The sequence below is a fragment of the Apis cerana genome, linkage group LG10 (genome assembly GCF_029169275.1).
Source record: "Apis cerana isolate GH-2021 linkage group LG10, AcerK_1.0, whole genome shotgun sequence".
Taxonomy (NCBI): domain Eukaryota; kingdom Metazoa; phylum Arthropoda; class Insecta; order Hymenoptera; family Apidae; genus Apis; species Apis cerana.
The window spans coordinates 7,395,136-7,417,769 of record NC_083861.1 but is presented as its reverse complement, the minus strand read 5'-3'; the positions used below and the strand labels follow the sequence as shown (position 1 = coordinate 7,417,769).

General features: G+C 47.7%; 1 protein-coding gene and 1 long non-coding RNA gene across 27 annotated transcripts in view; one reads left to right on the top strand and one right to left on the bottom strand.

The window, feature by feature from the left end:
- The window catches only part of LOC133666863 (uncharacterized), a 69,393-nt gene that overhangs the window by 10,483 nt on the left and 36,276 nt on the right, over positions 1-22,634 (top strand). For all 5 annotated transcript variants that reach the window (XR_009831626.1, XR_009831627.1, XR_009831625.1 and 2 more), the window contains exon 2: positions 7,386-7,663. This is a non-coding gene — a long non-coding RNA (uncharacterized LOC133666863). The remainder of the gene's footprint in view (positions 1-7,385; positions 7,664-22,634) is intronic.
- LOC108001556 (regulating synaptic membrane exocytosis protein 2) overlaps positions 1-22,634 on the bottom strand; it is a 66,420-nt gene that overhangs the window by 11,524 nt on the left and 32,262 nt on the right. For 11 of the 22 annotated variants that reach the window (XM_062081037.1, XM_062081045.1, XM_062081033.1 and 8 more), the window contains 13 exons: positions 20,676-20,877; positions 20,121-20,372; positions 19,257-19,304; positions 17,132-17,396; positions 16,407-16,661; positions 15,565-15,750; positions 12,078-12,107; positions 9,400-9,544; positions 8,871-9,037; positions 8,642-8,814; positions 8,066-8,303; positions 3,479-6,594; positions 3,043-3,222 (listed from right to left, as the gene is read on the bottom strand). In XM_062081037.1, the coding sequence (XP_061937021.1) occupies positions 3,043-3,222; positions 3,479-6,594; positions 8,066-8,303; positions 8,642-8,814; positions 8,871-9,037; positions 9,400-9,544; positions 12,078-12,107; positions 15,565-15,750; positions 16,407-16,661; positions 17,132-17,396; positions 19,257-19,304; positions 20,121-20,372; positions 20,676-20,877 (5,257 nt within the window). Of the gene's footprint in view, positions 1-1,539; positions 1,722-3,042; positions 3,223-3,478; positions 6,814-8,065; positions 8,304-8,641; positions 8,815-8,870; positions 9,038-9,399; positions 9,545-12,077; positions 12,108-15,564; positions 15,751-16,406; positions 16,662-17,131; positions 17,397-19,256; positions 19,305-20,120; positions 20,373-20,675; positions 20,878-22,634 lie in introns of all 22 variants that reach the window. The other 11 variants (XM_062081044.1, XM_062081040.1, XM_062081043.1 and 8 more) reach the window with 8 other exon arrangements.

The window sequence follows — 22,634 nt, the reverse complement described above, 5'->3', positions numbered from 1 at the left end:
ATTAGAAAGAGATACGTAAGAGATGTCTGCAGGCAGAATGTGAACAAGACTGTGCGCTACATTCAACGAATCAAGTTTTTTTTACTTGGTAACTGTAACTGAAAAAAGAAGGATAAGAAGAAAAAAAAGGGAGAGAGATATCGAGATATGTATAATTATGTATATATATACATATATGTATATATATACATATATAAATATATATATATATACACACATATTGTACGTATATGTAGAAATATATGCGCAATAAGAACACTGCAGCGCTCGAAGAACATCAAGAAACGAATAAGCCGTAATGGGTGAAGCAACCCTCACCCCAAGCACGTATCAACAGCTGCCTCTAAGATAAAATAAACGAAAAAACGAACCAGGTGGTCAACTTACCTACCGTTGGACGCGTTGATTCGTTCGTCACGATTCAGACAGAGATTCGCAACAAGTTGACCACGTGTTTCATTCTAAAATGTTGTAAAAGCTGTACAAAACAGACAGACACACCGCGACATCGTATTTGCACCAGCATCAATCCCGGGCCGGCGCTATATATATATATAAATATATATAGGCTACAAATAAGAACAGCCCGAAACGAACAAAATGATGTACTTGAGCGGCTGAATACGTAAGGTATTCTTGAGCGGCAGATACAACCTTTCTGCTCTATTCTCTCTCCGCCGGATCTCGATGAACGATCTTCATCGAGATCTCGACTCGGTTCAGGACAACTCGTGCAACAACTCGTTCCTCTAAGAGTTACGTATCGCTACTACGTGGAAACAGTCTCTAATTATCTATGGGGTGGGGAGGGGGGAGTAAACCGGGAATCGTCTCACGGCTTTAATTTTTTTTTTTTAAGAAGAAACATTCTCCTCCTCAAATTTCGATCGAATATTCGAGGAGAGATAAAGAGCAAGATCCTTTCCAAACAGAGGAAACAGCCAGGAAACGTTTCGCGTTACTCCCATGCATTCTCTCTCTTTCTCTCTCTTACACATACACGCACTCTCTCTCTTTCTCTCTCTCTAATGCAAAAACTTCTTTCTAAAGAGTTAATTATGTGCTGCGTGTTAGTTTATATATATATATAGATAGTTGTTGGCTGGTAAAAAAAAGTAGATCATAGATCGATCACGTTGCTCTCGTTCTTCTTGCCTCTTCGTGCCTCTCTGCAATTTCTCTGTACTCACATTTCTCTCGAAGGCTCGATGCTACACTGCGTCTCGCATCGCGCCTCGATCTCCTCTCCTCGGACCGAGTTATGGATTCGCTAATTATCAGATTGAGAGAAAAGAAATCTATCGAGAGATATCGCGATTTAAATTTCGAAAGTCGCGAATGTGATCGGGGAAAGGCGAAAAATGGACATTCGACGACATTTACGCGCCACGTCGCTCCCTCGTTCCCACGAAAACGAAAAAGAAAAAAAGAAAAAAAAAAGGAAGGGACGTAGCAAAGGGGAGGTTGAAATCAAAGTAGAGGAGAGAAATAATTAAAAGGGGGAGGGGGGATGATATATTTTGCAGGGTGTGTTCGGACCTGTCCCCGTCGCCGCTACCCTCGCCGTCGCTGCTGGCGGAACTCGGTTGTCGTCCGCTCCTTCCGCTGGCCGTGTCCTCCGGCAATACCTCCTCGCTCCTATGAACTGTAAACGAGGACTTGCCCTTCTTCCCGAATCCTAGCCGCCGTTTTCGTCCTTCGTCGCCCACGCATGTACCACCAACAGACGCACGTGGTATGTTATGGTTTTTGCGTGACGTGACACAGTTTTTTTGTTGTGATTGTAGTAGTAGAAGTAGAAGTAGTAGTAGTAGTAGTAGTAGTAGTAGTAGTAATAGTAGAAGTAGTAGAAGAAGTAGTTGTAGTGATGGTGGTAGTAGTAGTAGCAGTAGTAGATGTTGTTTTCGCAGTGGATGTGATCGTGTCGTTGATTTGCATATACCGGTATCGGTATATATGCGATGTATATATGCGTTTTTGGTGCGTGTGTGAAGAGATTTTTGTTTTTTTTTTTTTTACTCGTAGTAAAGTGTGTGGTACATATATGTATATATATATACACATATACATATTCCACGTTGAATTTGATTTGAGTATATTTGTTGCGAGGTTTTTGCGTACAATAGTAGGAGCGATCGTTCCAGCGATCGATCGGGGATGATCCGCGTCGAGTGTTGTCCCGTGACACGATCGCGCGAGCGACGATATAGCCCCGCCACGATGAGAAATCGTGCAGGTGGGTGCAGATCGATGACGTGAATGGTCCCCAGCGTCGAGAGATAGTCGGTTGGTAGAAGTAAAGTGTGAATGTGTTCATGTCGAAGAGAGGCGGATAGAGATGAGGAGGGATGGCGGAGAAAACAAGAATACGATTAGAATGTACCATACTGCCCCGTTTTACTGGGATTTTTTTTTTTTTTTTATTTTTCTACGATGCGCTCTCGATATAGTCGGATAGTGAGATACGACGCGGTTCCTTCGATCTCGCCTCGGCCTCGATTCCCATCGAAGGATGGGAAATTTCGGATCGAGGAATCGAGGTTTCTCGAAGGGAAACGTTTTTCACATCTCGTGTGCATCGAGCGATGTAAAGGAGCGTTGCAAAATTTTAGGAGAGAGGGAGAGGGCAGGGGAATTTTCCTCGAAAGCAACGACGCATATAGCGAGAGCACACCGTAGGTCTACTCACTAATGGCGCTAAACTATTCGCTACGCTATTTACTCGAGGAACTATCGTCGTATTATACAAAGAGACTGACTAGATTTAAGATGGCAGATAGAAAGATATAGAGATAGAGAAAGAATAGAAGATCTAGAGATCGCGCGAGTACGAGTATGACAAGTATGAAATATATAGAAACGTTTTTCTTCTTTTTTTTCTTTTCTTTTCTTTTCTTTTCTTTCATTCGCGCTCTCGCGTAAATTATCGTTTATAGAAATATTCCCGAAACGCGAAAAGCAACGATACAAAGTGAGTACCGCGCGCGAAACGTTCTCTAAAACGTAAAATCGGAAGAAACGACTAGTGTGACGATGTGTTACCTGTAGCGGACAGTTGACTGGTGCTGTTACTCTTCTTCCCCAGACCTGACTGATACTGCACCGCGCTTCCCCCACCGCTGCTACTCCCACTTCCGCTTTTACTCCCGGGCGAGCTCTTGCGACCCCTTCTCGAGGAGTCCTCCACGTTCAAACCGATCGCCGTGTCGCTCAAACTACCGTCTGTGAAACAATGCTCGCGTCAATGCGATATAAGATCGAACAACACGATCGAACAAGGAAACGCGGCTCTCTTCCCTTCTCCCTCCAAAAAGAAAGAAAGAAAGAAAGAAAGAATGGAAGAAAGAAAGAAAAAAAAATCGAATCGCACGTTCGAAATGGATCGAAGGAGAGGGAGGGGGAGGGGGAAAAAAGAAACGAGAGGGAAACGAGGGCGGAGGAGAGGATAGAGGAGAGGAAAGCGGCCGCTCTCACTCACCGACTTTCTCGTCCTGTGGCGCGTCCGTGTTACTGAGACTCCTGGTGAACTGACCCCTTTTACGATCGTCGTGCTCGCTATCGGGTGGCTGGCTCCTGGACGGTTTCTCGTACGAGCCCGACTGACCGGTGTACTCGCTGCTTTCGGGCATGGAGGAGGATCGGCGATCCCGGCCGTCGTCGCGTTGTCGGTTGACGGCGGCGGTGGAGGCGTCGTCGGCGACGGTTTTTTTCCGGGAATGCCGTCGGATGGACGACGATGAGGAGGGCGTGGCCACGGTCGAATCGTCGTAGTTGTCGCGCGGCGACGATTTCGTGTTTCGTGAGGTTTCGTGGTGATCGACGGCCCGTGGGTGGTAGTTTTTAGCAGTGTCGGAGGTAGCGGTTTGGGAATCAAAGAGACTTGAATTAGCGTTACCGGGGTGGGGTGCTCGGTTACGGGGCCTACGCGGATCGCACGGGCCAAATCCGCAGTTCTCGCTGCACTGGCTCTCGCTCTCCATCGAGTACTCGTAGTACTCGAGGGTGTCGCTGATCGCTACGTTCCTCTTACTACCCTGCTGCTGCGCCTGTTGCTGACTCGGGTGTCGCTGGGCCTGCTGGGCATGCCGTTCCTGCTCCTCCCTCTTCTCGAGCAGCTCGAGATCCCTAGCCTCGGGGCAACTGCTATTCCGCCTACGATAATACCTATGCCTCGACTCTATCGACGGCCTCCTCTCCTCGACCTTACGCGCCAACCAGCCCGACCTACCTAACTCGTAGTAACCCGACATCGCTAACTCCCGACACTCCGGACAGCTGGTCTTACGCCTAACCCGATACTCCGATACCCCTCCCCGCCCCGCACGAGAGGGCGGCGGCGGCGCTTCCCCGTACGATCCCGCGTAATGCTCGCCGCGGCTCTCCACCACGTTCTCGTAATCGTACCTCGACTCCATCGAGTAACCGTCCCGCGGAGTAACCTGTTCCACGTCCTTGTAAACCGGCCCGATACCCTCGCCCCGAACCATCGCCCCTCCGCCCCCGCCGCTCCTCTCGCGGAAACAATCGGCGCACACGACCGTCTCCATCGAGCCGAAGTCCTCGTCCGAGTCCAGGATGAAGTTCGTCCTTCTTTCCTCCTCTTCCTCCTCCTCGCCGCCCTTTCTTCGCGGAGGATCGTAGTAGCGGAGCTCCCTCGCCTCGGGGCAGCTCGCGTTCCGTTTCCGGCGGTGCAACAGACGCCTCGCTCTCTCGGCCCTCTCCGACGAGCTCAACTCCTCGTCCGAGCGTAGGATCGGCGTCGATTCGGCCCGTTGCAGCATCATTCGCTTGCTCTCGGAGAACGTTGGAACGGCGAGCAACGTCCCCTCGTCCCTTCGTCGATACGCCGCTGCTTCCAAGTTCTCGTAAATCCCCGTGCTGCTCGCCTCCCTGCCCTCTCGCCTGCTTCTCCTCCTTCTTCTGCGAGGGAACGTGTTCTCCTGATACGCGGCGTCCGCCCGCCCGTACTCAGGCCCGCTGTGCGCTTCGTAATCGTACTCCTCCGCCGAACGATAGTCGCGGTAATCGCCGTCCGTCGCGTACTCGCCGTCCGTCACTGCGTACTGCCTCCTCTTGCGTCTACCTCTTCCACCGTCCCCTCTCTCCTCTCGTCCGCCGTAATAATCGTCCTCGTACATCTCGATCGCGACGTTTTCATCCTCGTAATCCTCGTACATTCGTCGTCGTCGCCGTCGTCGTCGTTGTTGTTGCTGCTGCTGCTGCTGCTGCTGCTCTTGTTGCTGCTGCTCGTAATCGTCCGTATTCCCTCTGTCGACGAACCCTTCGTCGTCGTAACCCTCCACGTCCCATTCGACGTAACCATCGTAACCACCGTTCTCCAAATACGACTCGCTGCTTTTCGCTCTTCCTCGGGAAGAGGCCTCGATCGTCGCCGTCCTCCGCCGTCGTTCGCCCTCGTAGCGCTCGAAGTCGGGGACGATTCCTCGCGTGGAAGAACGAGGGATCTTCTTCCTGCTCCTGTCTCGGCCGCGGTACTTGTCCACGCTCGCCTCGTCTATGCTGCAGTATATGTGCTCGTTATCGGTGTCCAAACCCTTGCTACGTTTCTCCGATACGTCTCTGGCGAAGGTGGAGGGATCGTGATCGATTTGGAACCCGGTCGACTCTCTGTACTTCCGTTTCGTGGGATCCTCCCGACCGAGGAGGAGCGGATCCTCGACGAAACCGATCGTCTGATCGTCGCTGCTGAACGAGTTCTCCTCCGATAGTTCGTAGGGACGATAAGGCTTGATAACGGAGACCGTTCCGCCCGTTGTTTCGAGCCCCTGTTTGTCGAAACGCGGCATGTATATCTCGGTCTCGCCGCAACTGAACTCGGAATCGTAGCCGTAGAACGGCTTGTGATCCTGTTTCAACATGTAATCGTAATTCTTCTCGCGATCGAGTAGAATCTTGGGCATCTTCTCGTCGCCGTTCGAGTCGAAGTACGATTTGCTCTGATCGCCGAGGGCCGGTATCTTGTCGCCGTAACCTGCGTCGTTGATGGCCAGGTTCTTCTTCAACTTGCGGCGGGCCGTCCTCAGGCTGTCGTCGCTGAATATGTTGCTCGAGATCGTGTCGTACTCGAAACTCTTGGCCCTACGCGAGAGCATCCCCGCTCCTAGTCCGAAACCGGCGTAACGATCCGCGTAGGTGTCGTGGAGCACGTCGTAGTCGAAGCTCCTAGCCTTCGAGAATAAAAAAGATCTACGCGGCCGCAAGCTAACGTCTAGATTCCTAATGCCGAGATCGTCCGTAACGTCGTGCAACCCTCTCGAGAACAAGTGGTGCCTAGATTTCGCCCCTCTTCCACCGCGATCTTGCCAGCTACGCGACCGTCTACGGGTACCGGCCTCCAGTTGATAGGGCGACGAGTATCTGTCGCGAAACTTCTCGATGAGCCGGTCGTTGAAGTCGACCTGAAGGCAATCCTCCACGTATATCTCCGGTATACGTTTCTTTGAGCTACCCGTAAGCTCCTCCGGCTTGAGCATGTAACCCTCGGAGACGCTGTACTCGCTGGTCTCCGGGCTGTAATATCTCAGCATGTTCTCGTCGACGGTCTGCGACCTCGTGAACGGCGTACGCATCTTTCTGTACAACGAGCGCACCACTGCGGACTTGCTCCGTACGAGGGGATGCGGGGTGGGATTGTGCTTGCTGGGGTTGTTGCTCCTGGGCTTGGTGGGATTGTTGTTCGGACAGTGACATTCGCTGCAGGGTACCCTAAGTCTGTGCCTGCGCCTATTGCGCCTAGGGGGCAGGGGCATTGGGGATATGACACCGGGTATTAAAACGTTTTTAACTGTCGGTCTGCAAACAATGTTTTTCATATAGAGTTTTAGCGCTTCTGCGATTACACATGTTAAGCGATTTCTTTTTAGCCCATTCTTCATTTTTTTTTCTTTTCATTTTTTTCATTCATGATCAAAGAATAAAAGAAGGAGAGAAAAAAAAAATAGACTCTACTCGCGCGTTCGCGATCGATCGAACGCGTTCTCTTTCTCCTTTGCTTTATCACTTATCCCGATTTTTCTTTCCCCTTTTTTCCTTTCCTTTCTTTTCTCTTTTCTTCTCTCTTTTTTCTTCCCTTTTTCTTTTCGTTCGTCTCTTTTTCTTTTTTTTTTTCAATTACGAGCAAAAGTGCAAGTGGTAAAGAAAGAAGAATTTTTTCGATCCCGATAAATTTTGTTGCATTTTGTCACTCGCCCGAACAAAATATATACATATACATACATATATATATATATGTATATATATATAAATGCAGGTTGTCTGCAGGTAGGACGTGCGACGATTGATTTATTGTCGTGACTTCGTGAATCATGACGCGCGGAAAATCGTACGTATTATAATAACAATAATTGTGACGTGTTTCATCGTAGGTAGACCTAGCCGTTCGACCAACGCCACGCACTAATCCCTGCTTTATTAGAATGGGACAATATTAAATGGACATTGACACGGTGCATAGGAGGTGCAAGTATCTAGCCAACTAAACGCAGGTAGAGAATCCTCCGAAGAGAGCGCGGAAGGAGTAACGAGGGGTACCTATCAAGCAGGCGGCGGCAGCGGCAGGGGGGGGAGGAGATGAAGTGCAACTACGGGATGTCATTTCATTCGGCAATGTCCATTTAATTCAGGGATTATCGTCGATGAGAAGGTAAGCCATCAAATGTTCCATTCTGTGCACGGTGTACATGGTCACATCGACGAGCAATAACGACGATTATTATATTATAATTTACACATATGGGGGGACGAAAGCGTTTTTACTCTATTCTCTGAGCTATGGGAAATGCGATTGGTATTGGAAGAGAGGAGATGAAAAGAAAGGGGAAGAGGGATTTTATCCGAAGGGATTTAACCGAATGTCGCGTAAAAATGGATACAGTGGATGGCTGTCTCCTCTAAAGGGATAATTTCTTCTCTATGGAAATTTGTCTTGCTTTGTACACTGATTTTGAAATGCAAGGTCATTGACTCGACAAAAAATTATACATGTATATATGTGTATACATATATATATATATATATAGTACAATAGACATTGAACTATACTCACATTAGTCCTCTAGAGCCACGTGGTCGTTCCGATTGCGTACTGAAGGCACTGCTCGTCACGGAGGCTACACTCTCCATATCTGAGTCACCGAGATCTCCAAGTACGTCTTTGTCGGGACTTAAGTGTCCCCTTCGCGGTCTGTGCATTCGATAAGCGTGACTGTGCGGCAACGATAACGGATCGTGATCTATCGAGAGCAGATCCGAGTCCGACAGACCGCTGTAATGTCTTTCCCAACCTGAAAGAAGCGAGAATCATACCCCTCTCCCTGTGAGAATAGAAGAGAGATTCGAGTCGAAAAAATTACGCGCAAAAACTATTTGCAAAAATTCTACAAAATTTTACTACACCGCGTCAAATTACATCCAAATACCGAATTTAACAACGTCCTTTATTACGAACTACTCGTGCCGGGCTTATTCGTCCCAGCCGAAATTTCAGCCGGAAAACAGGGTCAATTAGGGTTGCGGATTTTCACGAGGTTATAATGTTCTCGTATCGTGGTATTCGAAAACTTTCGAATTAATATTCCGTGGCGCGGATATCAAAGTAGGAGGGGGGGATAGTACCGCTCACCTCCCATCCCCGTGCTTCTGTACGTGTGCACCTGCCTACTTCGGTGTCTCATGAATCTGGCCCGCTCCTCGAGATCCTGGGCAGCCCTTTCCTTCAGGGCGGAGGGGATCAGAGGCAGCTGCCTTTTCTTCGGGCTACCGGTGGGAGTGGCTGTCGCCGACCTCGAGCTGAATCTGGAGGAAGTCAAAATAAGCGTCCCTCCCTCGTACTTTTTCCTTCGCTCGCCTACCTGGGTGGAACGAAGCCGTGCGAGTAGGGGATGGATCTGTGCTCGGGCGGGGACAGAGAGCGATGACCGGTGGGACTTTGAGACCTTCCTCGGTATCGAAGGCTCGGCGAATCCATGGGCGCTGCACTGTGCGACCTGTGGCTCATCATTCCTCGATGAATATCGTCCTGGGAATCAAACATATTTAACCATCGCCGTGTCCGTACCCCCCCATATTTCATAGCTGGGAAACGAATCGATAATCGCGACCGCGTCCAACGCGCGGATAAGAGCCGCGAAAGGAAGCTATGCGACGAAAATAGGATGTTTCAGAAATTTCAGACGAGGAAAATATTATATCGTGTAATTAAGTTTCGTGGTGTAGCTTCCTTCGATTCCTTTTCGGCAAACGATGACTCGCCAAATCTACCGAGTCTTCGTTCCTTCGAAACCGTTCCTCGACCGATCGTTAAATTCTCGGAACGGAGAGCAGGGAAACGCGGCCGGGTTGGGAAAAATCGGGGGTGGAAATGACGCAGCAACGACTCACCTTGCGATAGGTCTGGTAACCAGAAATAGACGCCGGTTGATCCCGTATAAGGGCCCGTTTACGCCCCTGCGGCGACATGTCCCTTCGACTTCGATGCTCCCCGTCCATGCAGAGCTCCCTTTCCGGCGGGGGGCTAGAATAGTGGCTGCTCCGGCATGCGTTCATTTTTTCGCCGATTAGTGATCGTCGTGTTATCCTTTTTTTCTTTTTTTTTTCTTTTTTTTTTATTTTTATAGATGCGTTTAAAATATGGGCGGAGGGGTAAGGCGAGTGCTTGTGATCTCTCGCGCTAGATTACAGAGTGCATGCGGCCAGGCTGGTTCTCATTTTGCGATGCTTTATCAAATATGCATTCTCTACGCTCTGCGCGTTGCAACCGTGGCGCGGTTCTATCCGCGTACGACTGGTTACACACGAACGAGCTCGGTAAGCGACAGACCATGGCACAGAGGACACGCTCTACTACGTGGCGGAAACAATAATGGATAAACGCAAGAAGGTGTTCTCCGTATTTGGGGTAAAAAAGAAAAAAAAAAAAAGAAAAAAGAAAGGCGATCGATCAGTCAAAGTTCTTCGAGCAAAACTCGAGTCCCCTTCGAATATTTCTGCAATCGTCCTATACGGAGAATTTTTTACGAGCGTTAATCGTTTCAACCCCTGGAACAATTTACTCGATTTTCGAATCGTCGTGGCCGCTAACTGGACACGATCGAATGGAACGATAGACGATGCACTTTGATCGAACGGATTTAATCGAACCGATTTATTTCCGGGATTCACTTTCACAATATTTTACGTTTCCACCCGTGAATACTTGCACCGTAGAATACCGTGGAAAGGAATTAATTTCGACGTACCGATTATCTCGTTCCGCGTAAACGCTGGTAACGCTAGTATCGATCCGCGGAGCACGTAATGCCGAGTGGTCGCGATCCACGCGCGAAACTGCACCCTTAGTTGCCAATAAAAGCGGACCAAATAAGACCGTTGCTTGGACCGTTGTTCCGGCCAGTGGTGTCCTCCTCCACGGTGGAGGGGCGGTTGTTGGCAAGAAGAAGCTACTCGGTACTAAAGTAAGGGTGGTTTGGCCGCTGTAAACAATGGTCCCGCGGCTGATCAACCGAGCCAAATGCGTAGGGAACGGTGGCGGGGGAGATTGATCGCGCGCGAATCATTGGCGGGGAAACGGCGCTACCAGCCGACGATCCGTAGTTTCCGCTTCCTGGCAACGATGGTCGACACCAATAAGCATCGCGGAACTGGACGTTGCCCAACAACAAATTTCGAATCGGTGAAAAAAAAAAAAAAAGAAAGAAAAGCATTGTCATTGTCAGGACGGGAAAAGGAGGGGGAAAGAACAGAGAAACGGAGCCACCCCGGCCGATGCATCGCGTTTGCACTAAGCGTTACTAAAAAGCCATGTCCTCGCGCAAATCTAAGTCTCGTTTTTTTTTTTCAAACGTGGAGAGATGCAAGAAGCGATGACATGATGACGCCTACGTGTGTCTACATGATCGGTGACCTACTGAATCTCTGCGCCTAACTAACTCGTCTTCTTTTCCTTTTTTTTTTCTTTGCGCTTTTCTTTCTTTCTTTTCTTTTCTCTCTCAATTTTTCGCCCAATCGTCTCCATCCGAGTGGTGGTCACTCGACGAGAAACGAACGGTAACTAACGATTTCTCCTCGATGAACGAAACTGAGCTGAACTCGCGTTTTTTCTTTCTTTCTTTTCTTTTCTTTTCTTTTTCTTTTTCTTTTCTTTTTATTTTTTTATTCATTTCTATCGTTTACTCGGTCGACGGAGACGATCCGCGCGCGCAAGCGAAGAGGAACACCAAGAGGACGAGAGCGGAAGCAACCACGAGCAACTAATACGGGGGTAGTTGGAGCTGCGTGATCCCTTAACTTTGGAAGCGACTCGAATACGTCTCGAAGAAGTACGTCTATCTCGCTTTAACGAACGCTCTGCCGCATCCTGCCTCGCGAATCTCCAACGTTTCCGTACAGATATATAGCACCCCAGTTCGAATATTATTTCGATATAGGATCAAATATTGTTCGGTAACGAGAAGTTTCCTATCCAAGTTACGAAGGCCGGCTTATCGTGGAACGAACAAGAACGGTTAGATTCGAAAGATTTTCCCCGACGATTCCACTCGATGAATTCCTCCTGCTGTTGTCGTTGTTATCATTGCTGTTGTTGTTGTCGTCGATGCAACGCGGACACGAGTTCGAATGATTTTTAGTATCATTGGTGGATGCGTGGAGGATCGAACGGGGGGTGTTGCTAGATTTCCCTCGTTTCCCTTCGTCGATAATAATGACGCGCGAAACGCCGGCCGTGGTCGTTAGTCGGACCGTTTTCGAAAGGGAAAAAGGTGTGGAAAAATATGGTCTGGCAAACACGCGCTCCGATCTCTTTGAATTCGACGGCATTCCTCGTTTCTTTGATTCATTTTTGCGAACGACTCTGTTCTCGTCGATCTAACTCGTCATCGAGATCGCGTCGGTGGTCACCTCTCAGGTGTTGATCGTGTCGTACGTAGGGGGAGGAGGGAGAAGGAGAAGGGAGCTTCATCTACACTGAACGCTAGCTTCAACCTGGCATGGCGAGGATGCAAGAACGCGCGTGCTTGCGTGTGAGAGAGAGGAGGAAATATAAGTTTTAATGGCCGTACCGCTTATAATTTGACGGCATATTATGAAACCTAAAAAAATAAACAAACAAAGAAGAGATAAATAAGAAAGGAAATTGAGGAGGGGGAGGAGAAAGAGATGAGGGAGGGGAGAGATTGGCTATCGCCAAAAAATTAAAACGTCATCGAAGAAATTTATCGTAGTATTTAACCTATTATTCGTGACATCGTCGACTAATCAAGTGTTAATGATGAATGGAAACAAATATATATATATATGTTCCCTGAGAAAAAAAAAAACAAAAAAAGAAAAAGGGGCGGAAAGAAGACGCCAGCGGAAGAAAGAAAAGAGAGTAATCTGATCGTGCGACACGTCGCGGCCGCCGACTCGGCCGACGATGGATTTATTAATGTAACCAGTGAAACCCCTTTCGATAATCCTATTAGACGATATTGAAGGTTATTAAATATCTCTGCAACCCGCACACGCTCGCCTATCCCTCGAACGTGTCGCCTCGAACGTTTCAATTATTCCTTTTCGCGGGCTCGTCTCGGTATCATCATCATCGGTGTCGTCGTCGAAAGGGGGAGGGGGAATGGAAGGAAAGGGAGAGGGGGAAAAATTGGTCAGCGACTCGCAGATTGAGGCCATCGTGGATTAACGAAGCACGCGCCGTTCCGATTCGTTTCTACAGATTCCTCGACACGACCTCGAGAGGCGGCAGAAATTCGCGTCGCTCCTCGCCGCGTGTGCTCGAAATGAAAAATTGAACGTATCGAGAGAGAGAGAAGGGAGAGGCGGAGAGAGAGAGAGAGGGGAACTCGCGAAACTTTCGGGCGGAAGATCAGCCAACTTTCCTCGGTCATTCGACGCTGCGTCGTGCAATTTTCAACGAGCACCGCCAACTTTCGGATATTATTATTCGAGCACCCTCGAATCGAAGAGGGTCGGGGCACAGATAAGGCGATTGATTACAAACGAAAGCGAGGCGTACAGGCGTATCCCGAAGGGGCAATCGCATTGCTCTTGTTCCGCCACCATTATCCGCGGAATAAATTTACGAAAGTTCGGTGAAATTGGTGGAGAAAAATTGGTCGATCGAGAGAGATTTGAAGGGAGAGAAGAAGAAAATTGTTCGAGGCACGGCCGAAGTGGTAACCTCGTGGTATCTTCGATAGATGTTCATCGAGATGAGCATCGAATTAGGAACGCGCACGATCCGAACACTCTTTTCACACGCGATGCGACTCCGCGACGTTGCTTTCGCGTCTCACTCGTGATAAACGTTCAAACGCATCGAAAAGAGAACTCCGTTAGAAGAGGGTGCGGGTGTCGCACGGTGATGGATCCTCGAAGGTTTAAAAAGAGAAGTCGATTAACTGGTCACAGGCCCGTGACCCATGTCCTCGCCAGCCACTCGAATCCGAAAGATATCGGTGTGCTCACAGAAATTCGAGGAAATTGCACGAATTGCGGCAAAAAGCTTTATTAACCGTCACCGTTCAAAGTGGATTTGTTTAGACACGCCGTTCGACGCGGGGTTACCACCACCGTCCGTAGCCGTGGGCCTCGAATCCCATCCTTTTTTACCTTTTTCTCTTCTTTTTTTTTTATTTCTCTTTCTCTCTATCTCCCTCTCTTTTTTCTCTCGCTTTCTCCAATTGCTCGCCCTTTCGTTTTTCTCACCCCTTTCGCTTCAACTCCGCAACTTTTGGCGATAGTCGTTACGTTATATTCCGTTCCCCTCCCTTCGGGGAAAAATAAAGGATCGGAAGGCTGGATGCACGAAGAAGGGAGCACTTTGCACTCACAAATAACGATCGGACGTCATCGTTGGAATATTAATATGGATACGGGGCTCGGAGGCTGGCTTCCGCAGCCAGCGGTGGTTGCAGGCCAACTGGCATGTCAATTGGCTTGTTGCCCAGTTTTATAACTTGGCTCCCGGCTTCTCTTTCTCTCCCTTTCTCCCCCCTCCTTCTCTTTCTCTCTCTCCCCCTCTCATCTCCCTTTCTCTCTTTCTCTAATTCTCTTCCCCCGCTACACTCTCATTCGCACCCCCGTTGCCCCCGCCGCCATTGTCTCTCTCTTTCATCGTTGTGGTCGACGGCTTTACGTCACGACGACACCGTCTTCCGCGAACACACGACACACAAAAACGCCGGTCTATCCCTCCTTTTCTCGCAATTGTCCGGAGATTCACCTGGTGAAATCGAACCTCGACGAAGAGGGGGAGAGGAAGGGAAGGGAGGAAATACTTGGGACCGTTTAAACGTCGATTATTCCAACACGTGCTTCGCTTAAAAAGAGATATCTATAGGAATAAAATTTTACGTAACCAATATTTTTTTTTTTTTTATCAATCGAGAATGAAACGGCGAACCAAGAAACGAGAAAAATTTTCGAAAATGATCAATCGTACGATCGAGCTTGAATTTCATCTTTTCAATGAACATTGGAGCGACAAAGGTGAACGATGCATGGAGGAAATGTTCGAATAGGCTAATCTCGAGTACCGGCATCGCCTCGTGGTGTTAACGACGATTAAGACCGCGTCGCGTGCCGTCCAGGGAATAACCATTACGACGACAGTTACGGTGCCGATTACGAGATCGTGAACGAGATCTTAAGTCTCGGGAATAATAACGCTCGACGTATTACTAACGCGAGTTCCTATTGGCCAAAGACACGCTGCTTAAGGCGCGATTAATTCCTCGCGAAATGCACCGATTCACCCGCCTCGAATCTTGCACGATTCTTCCTTTCTCTTTCTCTTTCTTTCTCTCTATTCTTCGTCGCAAAAATTCTTCGTCGAACGATGGAATCGTCGCCTAATCTCGTGGTGTCCTCTTAGGGCACGAGTTTGAAACCAGCCCATAAATTTCGTTACCATTGTTTCTCTTCCTCTTTCCTCGATCGAAGAAAGGAAAAGAAAAAAATATTAATATTCCAATCACATCTCTGCAAAGAATTAACTCCTTCTTTTTTTAAGAATATTTCTCCTACCTCGAAACAAACAAACATCGAGTGACGAACCGAGTTTGCTACAAAAAAAAAAACGAACTCATCAAAGCGCATCGATCTACATGCAAATAAACACGATAATAAGAGCTACGCGTAGATGCAACTAAACGTGTTTTTCTCTTTTAAAGAAAAAGGAAAAGAAAGAAAGGAGGGGAACAAAAAAAAATGAAACGAGAAGAAGGCGGTCTCAAACTTCTTGCCCATACCATTTAATTCTATCCGCATCTTACTATATCGACGGTGTCTACGGTGGCGATACTCTCGACGATGTCGGTTTATTTCTCGTTAAACGTTCTCGCACCATACGCTCGTGTGCGAGATTTTTTTCGCGCCAGGCGTGAAAATAGCACGGCGCTTCTCTCTCTCTCTCTCTTTCTCTCTTGCCCCCAGTTTTATATGTGTGTATATATATATATCGCGGGAGGTGGGGGGTTGGTCGGTAGAGTGGTTGGGGAGAGTCGTTCGGGACGCGACCGTGGAGAGATTTTCGAAGGATGCTCTTACCTGGAGGAACTGCCGATACTGCTTATACTGGCACCGTCAGCTGTTCTCCTTTGCTCCCTGGAGCCGTCGCAGTCCGTGATATCGCATTCGGAAGTGTCAGAGTCGCTGAGCCGCGACGTCGTCGACGGTGGACTGAGATGGCAGTCCACCGGAGTTATCACCATGTCATCGGGCTCCTGATAGTATCTGTGCAACGCGAAATTTAGATCTCACGCTACGCTCTTCTCGCTAGCGCTAGGTGAAAAAGAATCAGCCGAACGGATTCCGCTGAACGAGACACGCCGCGAATTTTCGCCCTTGTTATGTTACTATCCTCGAATTTCTTTACTCTTTAATACTTGCATGTATCATCTTTTTCTTTTTTCTTTTATTCTATCCATCTATCCATCTGTCTATCTATCTTTATTTATTTATTCATTCATTTATCTATTTATTCACTCCGTTCTCTCTGTCCATTTGACGAGAATATTAAACCACGTGCGCGTATTTGATCGTGATAACCGCGATAAAAGGGTAAAACGCACGTGACCGTCGACGGATTCCTTCTCCCTCAGCCTAAAATACTCGGAAAGAAATGGCTGCACGCCTACACAAGAGGCCTAGGCCCTTCTCGCAAAGCTCTAGAAGACTCCCAAGACACATTTTGTATTGCATTCAGCGACTAAGAAGCGCAAAGAGTATTCGTCAGTCACCAATCTCTAAAATAAAATTCTCACCTAGTCTCTCATTGCAATAAGCGGACGAATGCGTTTTTTAGCGATTTGCGTCTCATCTCAGAGGCATGAATAAAGTGAAACATCCTAAGGTATATATATACGTATATCGAGATCTGTTTCACATACCCAATATGCCGGTGCTCGCTATGCCCCGTCAGGGGATGCCACTCGGCCTCCTCGTCGAAGCGCGCCGCCCCGAGCTCGAGCACCACCTCGCCGAGGAAGTCGTTCGTGTCGTACTTCCCGTAATCCCACACAGTGATCTCGAGCGCCCTTTTCCTCAACTCCGACACCCTCCTGATACCCTCGTAGACGAACGTCTGGTTCCACTTCGGGTCGTTCGTGTTAGCCAACGTTTTCGTGCGTCTCTTCGACTTTTCGCTGGCCGCGCAGCAGGAAACAGAGAAACGACAAGATTATAAATTGTAATCGCTCTTGGAACGACGCGCGAATGGAACGACGCGATATCGACGAGGGGAAGCAGTTAATGAGACGACCTCGCAGACTCAGGGTTAGAGAGAAGTTTTGATGTCTGTAACGGCGGCAACATCGTTTGGCAACCCGGCCAAACTGAACGGCTATCTTTTGGCCCGCGAACGCTTCTTAAGGAAATGATTTATCTTTCTCCGAAAGGAGGACAGTTTCTACGTTTTCGAGGATCGTGCATCGTATATTCCGTTCTTCTTCTTCTTCTTTTCTTCTTTGGGAAAAACTTTCTGCACAATTTCAAATGCACTTCCCTTTCTCTCTTCGATTCACGAAAAACTGGAATTACTTGCTCCTTCTTTCCGCGAGAAATTGTATATATATATATAGGAGGAAAGGAGTGGAAGGCGATCAAGAACACTCACCTCTTGTCCGGAAGAAGGAAGATCTTGGCGTAGGGATTTCTGGGTTGGCCGTTGCTCCTTGGCGTGAGCCCTGCCGCGCAGATCAACGTGACGATCAACCGTAGCGCCACGGGATCGAAGCTCAGCTTCACCTGGAGATTGCCGCCGACGTTCGCGTTGCTGGACGCGTGCCGCAGGTGTCTTGCGTGTCCCCGAGCGTGGAAATCCGGCGAGCCAGGCGAGGTCACTAAAACCGAAGGTTTCTCGCGCCTCGCGTCGTATAACTCTGCAAGTGATCGTTCAAGTTCAAGACTAGATTTCAACATCTTGCTCGTAAACTTGCGTGCTTCGAACGGTGGAATTTGGGCTACGTGGGGTGTTAAAGGATCTATATATATAATATATATATATGTATATATATGTACACGATGTATAAAATATAAATGGGATACACAATGATACGAGCGAGGAGGAATAAGAGAAGAAGAAAAAAGAAAGAAGGAAGAAAAAAGAGAGAAATGATCGGTGTGCAACTAGCTCGACGCTTTTGTATCGCGATCTATAGAAGGTGGATATACGGAAGATTCGCGGACAAACTCGTAAAATGTGGGCAAACGGGGACGTGGGTTCGACGATCTTTTACTAGGGCACCGAATCTTGGGACAGGGAGGCGAGGATGTATATATATATATATATATATATATACGGGGAGTATATCGAGTGACGTTCGAGTTACGGGCAAATGCAAGAAATTCGAGGAACTTACGGCCAACATATCTTCGATATAACTTGTTTCCTAGAACGTATAAAACGTTTTTCGCGACCGTGAATTTGGATTATTCCGGGTTGGTCGTATGGATTACGTATGGATCTTACAGCGATTCGACGATTTTCAGGGAGACGTGATCTGGCCGGGATCCGGTTTGGGGGAGCGGATTTGTAATCCCATGGAAATTCAGATTACGGATCACGCACGAATTCGGATTCTCCTCGAATCGGTGTAAGATTCGCCGTAACTTCCCTTCCATCACCAGGGTGTGTGTAATGCAATTTTGCGGGCAGACACATCCATTCCTCGGGAGATATATCACAATTCACGTGCAGGACACGTCTCCGCTCGCACGAGTGAGAACAACCCGTCCAATGCGTAGACATGCGTCGTACGCAGCCGGCGAAAGTAGTTCGCGGATGCGTTTATTACGCAGCTCCGCGCGACTTGGTAGGATGGAAAGCGCATACGCACGTCGGTAGTGTTGCGTTTTCTCTTCGTGTTCGGTTCCTCAAGGCGTCTGGCGACGATCGGTCGAGTTATAAAATAAAGATAAAAACACTGCTTCACAATTATTCGTTTTTTTAATATATGTATATATACAGGAATTAAAAATTAAAAAAAAGAAAGAATGCTCGCGAGCAGAACGATCGCAAGCAATGTTTAACGCCTACGCTCGTCGTTTGTTCGTCATTCGTTTGTTTCTTTTATTTTTGCGATTCGTGATCTTAAGTCACGATTGAGTCGAGTGGTGAGTGCAGCTTTCGAAGAGTCTATAAAAAAAAAAGAATCGCGCAAAAGAATGGCGCATTATACATTGTACGTAAGGATTCGAACGCATTGCGTCCTTGGTGCGAGGCCAATGCGAAGGGGAGAGTTACGAAACGACGCAAAAAAAGAAAAAAAAGACTCAAAGTTGTCTGTCAAAGTTGTTGCTCCCATAAAGAAATACTATGTAATCGTAAAGAAACGGCGGTGTTAGCATTGGGGTGGAGGGGTCAGAGAGGGGAAGGGGGCGTGGTGGTGCATTGGCACTACTTTCTACGCTCTACGATAACATCGATGGATAATACAGAAAGCGGACGGAATAACAATCCGTAATGGTTCTCGGTTAAAGCATCGATCTCGATTTCCCCGATAATCGTTGCATTCCCTTGTTCCCGGGGAATGGCAAATCCTTTCCGGTTTCACCATCTCCCTTCCGAATCCTTCCTCCTCGAGAAAGATTGTCGGCAAGAAAGGATAATACAATAGAAAGATTCCAAAAAAAGGTAGGGGTTGGGACTAACGAGAGTCAGAACCATGAACCACAACCGGGCGGGGTGGTAAAACACCGATTATTTAGGGTTCGAGAAATTTAAAAAATTTGAGGCCTACCCCATAGAATACATTTCTTAAGACCTGGAATACGAAAAATCATATAATCTGTGACAATATAGCGTCGCTTTCAATGCGCTTAACTATACTATAGGTATATATAATTAATGGTATCGTGACTTGGAGAGGGGGGGAAGGACCCGATCGATATTTCCAATGCTCTCGTGTCGATTCGTGACATTCTTTTTTTTTTTTTCAACAAATTAAAATTTCCCCGATATAGGAGAATACGACAGTACTGTATCTCGCTAAATTAGCTCTAGAAACTTTCTATATATATATATATATATATATACTACTACGTAATAGATACTACGTGAAGGTAAAATTGTTGAACGATATAACATGTCGTACGATTGCGTGACCTCTCTCTTTTCTATCAAATTACGAATCGCAGAATAATCAAAAAAAAACTCGATCGATCATCGTTCAACAATCGCAACCCCCGTGACGAAGAGGACGCGTGCACTCGCCATTAGACCCGCGCACGCGTCCCCTTCCTCTCAAACTACTTCTCAACAAATTCCCATAGCACATATCCTAAAGTGTATCTCTATCGCGACCGAGTGAGCACAGCTCTACCTTCCATTGTCTACCTTCTCTACCTTTGTCGTCTAAACGCGCGTTACGCTCCGGGGACGGTTCGAATTATTATCACCATTTTTCTTTCTTTTCTTCGAACACATCCGCGTGTCGCGCTCTACGTATACGTATATATATATACACGTATAGCAAGAAGGGAGACAGAGAAGGAGAAGAGTCAGCAGTCTTCCCGAGAGAGAGCGTGTGTGTCCAACGAGGAATGGAATGGTAATAAGGATAAAGAAAGAGAGGGGATGAACGAAGCGCGAAGCGCATAGTCACCTTTGTGATGCTGCGGCCCGGATATCGTCTCCGGATGCTTTTGCCTCCACTGGGTCTGCGCGGTCTTCCTCACCGCCATCGGCCCCCCGGTCATAGGCCCCCCCGTAGCCATAGGGCCCGCGGTCGACGATATATTCCGCGAGACTACCAGCTCCACTTGGGGATCCTGCCTCGACTCGGCGATGATGTCGTAAACCTCGCCGAAACTCTTGCCCTGAAGGGATCTGCCGTTCCACTTGATCACCTCGTCACCTGAAATCGTCCAATCGTCCGGTCGGATTCTTCTTTCGCCTCCAACAACTTGGATTTTATTTACTTGGGATTTGGCCGAGTCGAAGAGTACCGAGCGAGGTTCGAATAAGAAGATGTAAGGAAGAGTCGTGACGTTCTTGGATTCCACGATGAGTTTACGATATTTAATCGAAGATGATCGCGTCGTGAATCGCGCGGTGTGCGGAATATTGGCGAGGTGGATGATCAAAGCATCGAAGGTGGTAGTGGTGGAGGAGTAAGGTGTATTTGAATGCGGGCGGATCAAATTTAATTCGTTCTTACCGGGTCTGAGTTGACCTTCTATGTCGGCCGTACTACCCTTCTTCACCTTCTCGATGACGGCGCCCATAGAGCCATCCTCCAGCAGTTTGCCGCCGACCACTTTCAATCCGAGTATGCTACTACTGCTCCCGGATCCGGACTGCTTTCGCAATACCATGTGGCCAATGATCTTCTGGCCGTCTCTGCTCACTTGCCAGGGATGCTACGAAGCGCGGAGAACGGGTTTTCGTTGGTTTTTTTCTTTCTATTTCATCGTTACACTTGGTCGCGTCTCTCGTGAGAATGATAGAGGGATGAAGGGAGACGCGTGTCTCTCTCACGCTTTCGAACTTGGGAACCAATGCGATGCTTGCTATTTGGCGGAATCTTGGAAGGTAACTGGTAATATCGTGGATTGGTTTCCAAATTCCTGGCGTGACTGGACTGTGATCGCTATGAAAGTAATTCGTGAACGGGCTGTGACGTTGATGGTTTTCAAGCTGATCTTCCTCCCCGCAACAACATCCTGCGCCCATCCACGGATATTGTGTACCGTTTAATCAACCGTCAAAGCGAAACCCGCCCCGGTATCGATCCGGTTCATCAGTCGCAGGATATTTCTGTCGCGGGGGATACTGATGAAAGAGAAGCTGAGAAGAGAATGGTAGCGATTCCTGGCGATGCGGTGTGCGCAGCGGACGGAGCACACCCGAGGAGCGCGTTTCAAAAAATTTCTGACGTCTGCTGCTATTGTTAAATTCGTTCGCTCGGGTATCCTCCTCCATCTTCTCGTATTGTAAAACGTGTGTCCGAATAGCGAGGTGAATCTACATGTTCAAGAGTGAAGGTAAGTAAAAATGGTAGAACGAACACAAGCTCGACAAGAAAGAAAGAAAGAAAGAAAGAAAAAAAGAAACGGAGTTAAGAGAAAGCGGTCTATGGTACATCTAATGATCGTACATCTATGTACACACATAGTATGAACAGTGACTAGGCTCATGCTCACGCGACATGCTTCTCTTCCCAACGAGCATACGAGCAGAAAAAAAGCGACAATCAGTCCGTTCGAACGTCCGATGTTCGAGGCTCTCAAGGTTCCAGGCATGCAACAGCGACGTGATTGCAATCGTAAAATAAGAGGAAAAAAAAGGAGAAAAAAAAAGAGAAAAAAAAGATAAAGAACACCGTGGAAGTGAGGTATCTTTATCGAAGAGCGACTCGATTTAATCTGATGGATCTACTTTAGGGAGAGGGGTCGCCTCCTTCCGGTTTCCAGTCGATCGTGTCGATCATGAGCGAGTCGTGGCACTTTCGATTTCGATGCGGACGAATGTCGCAAAGCATTCGCGCAGAAGAGATATTCGATTATCTTCATCCCATAATTCCCAAATTTTTATCCCAATCGTGACTTTTAACGTTAATCTCTGTTCGCTGGACACTTTGCTGGACAACCCCGATATAATTGGCTGCTTGAACCGTTTATCTTTTATCATTCTCTCCCTTGTTATTTATTCTTTTCTCTTTTTTTTTTTTTTCCTTTTTTTTTTCTTTTTTTTTTGTTTGCCCTAATTAAAAGATCCGAAGAACTTTGGATTCGTGCATTCGACACTCGAGCTTTTCTTTCCACTTTTCATTCCACGACCACAGATTCGGATGGGATACTTGAAAATTAAATATTTCATTGACGAAGATAAACGCGCGTACGAAAAGTTTCGTTAAAATACGCTTGTTAAATTGGAAAAAGTTTAAATATGCCTGTTCCCCCATTATGAATACGAACTCGACTTTTTAATTCACGATATTCTATTTTTTTTTTAATATATATATATATACATATTCCTCTCCATTCCCATTTACTTTCCCCTTTTTCGTTTAAAAGCTTAGAAACTAACGTCGAGGGGAGACGTGGTTTACGTTTCGTCACGAGCTCACGACAAGCGCAGCCAATTACATCCGTTTCCGGGGCGGCAGGAGTCGCGG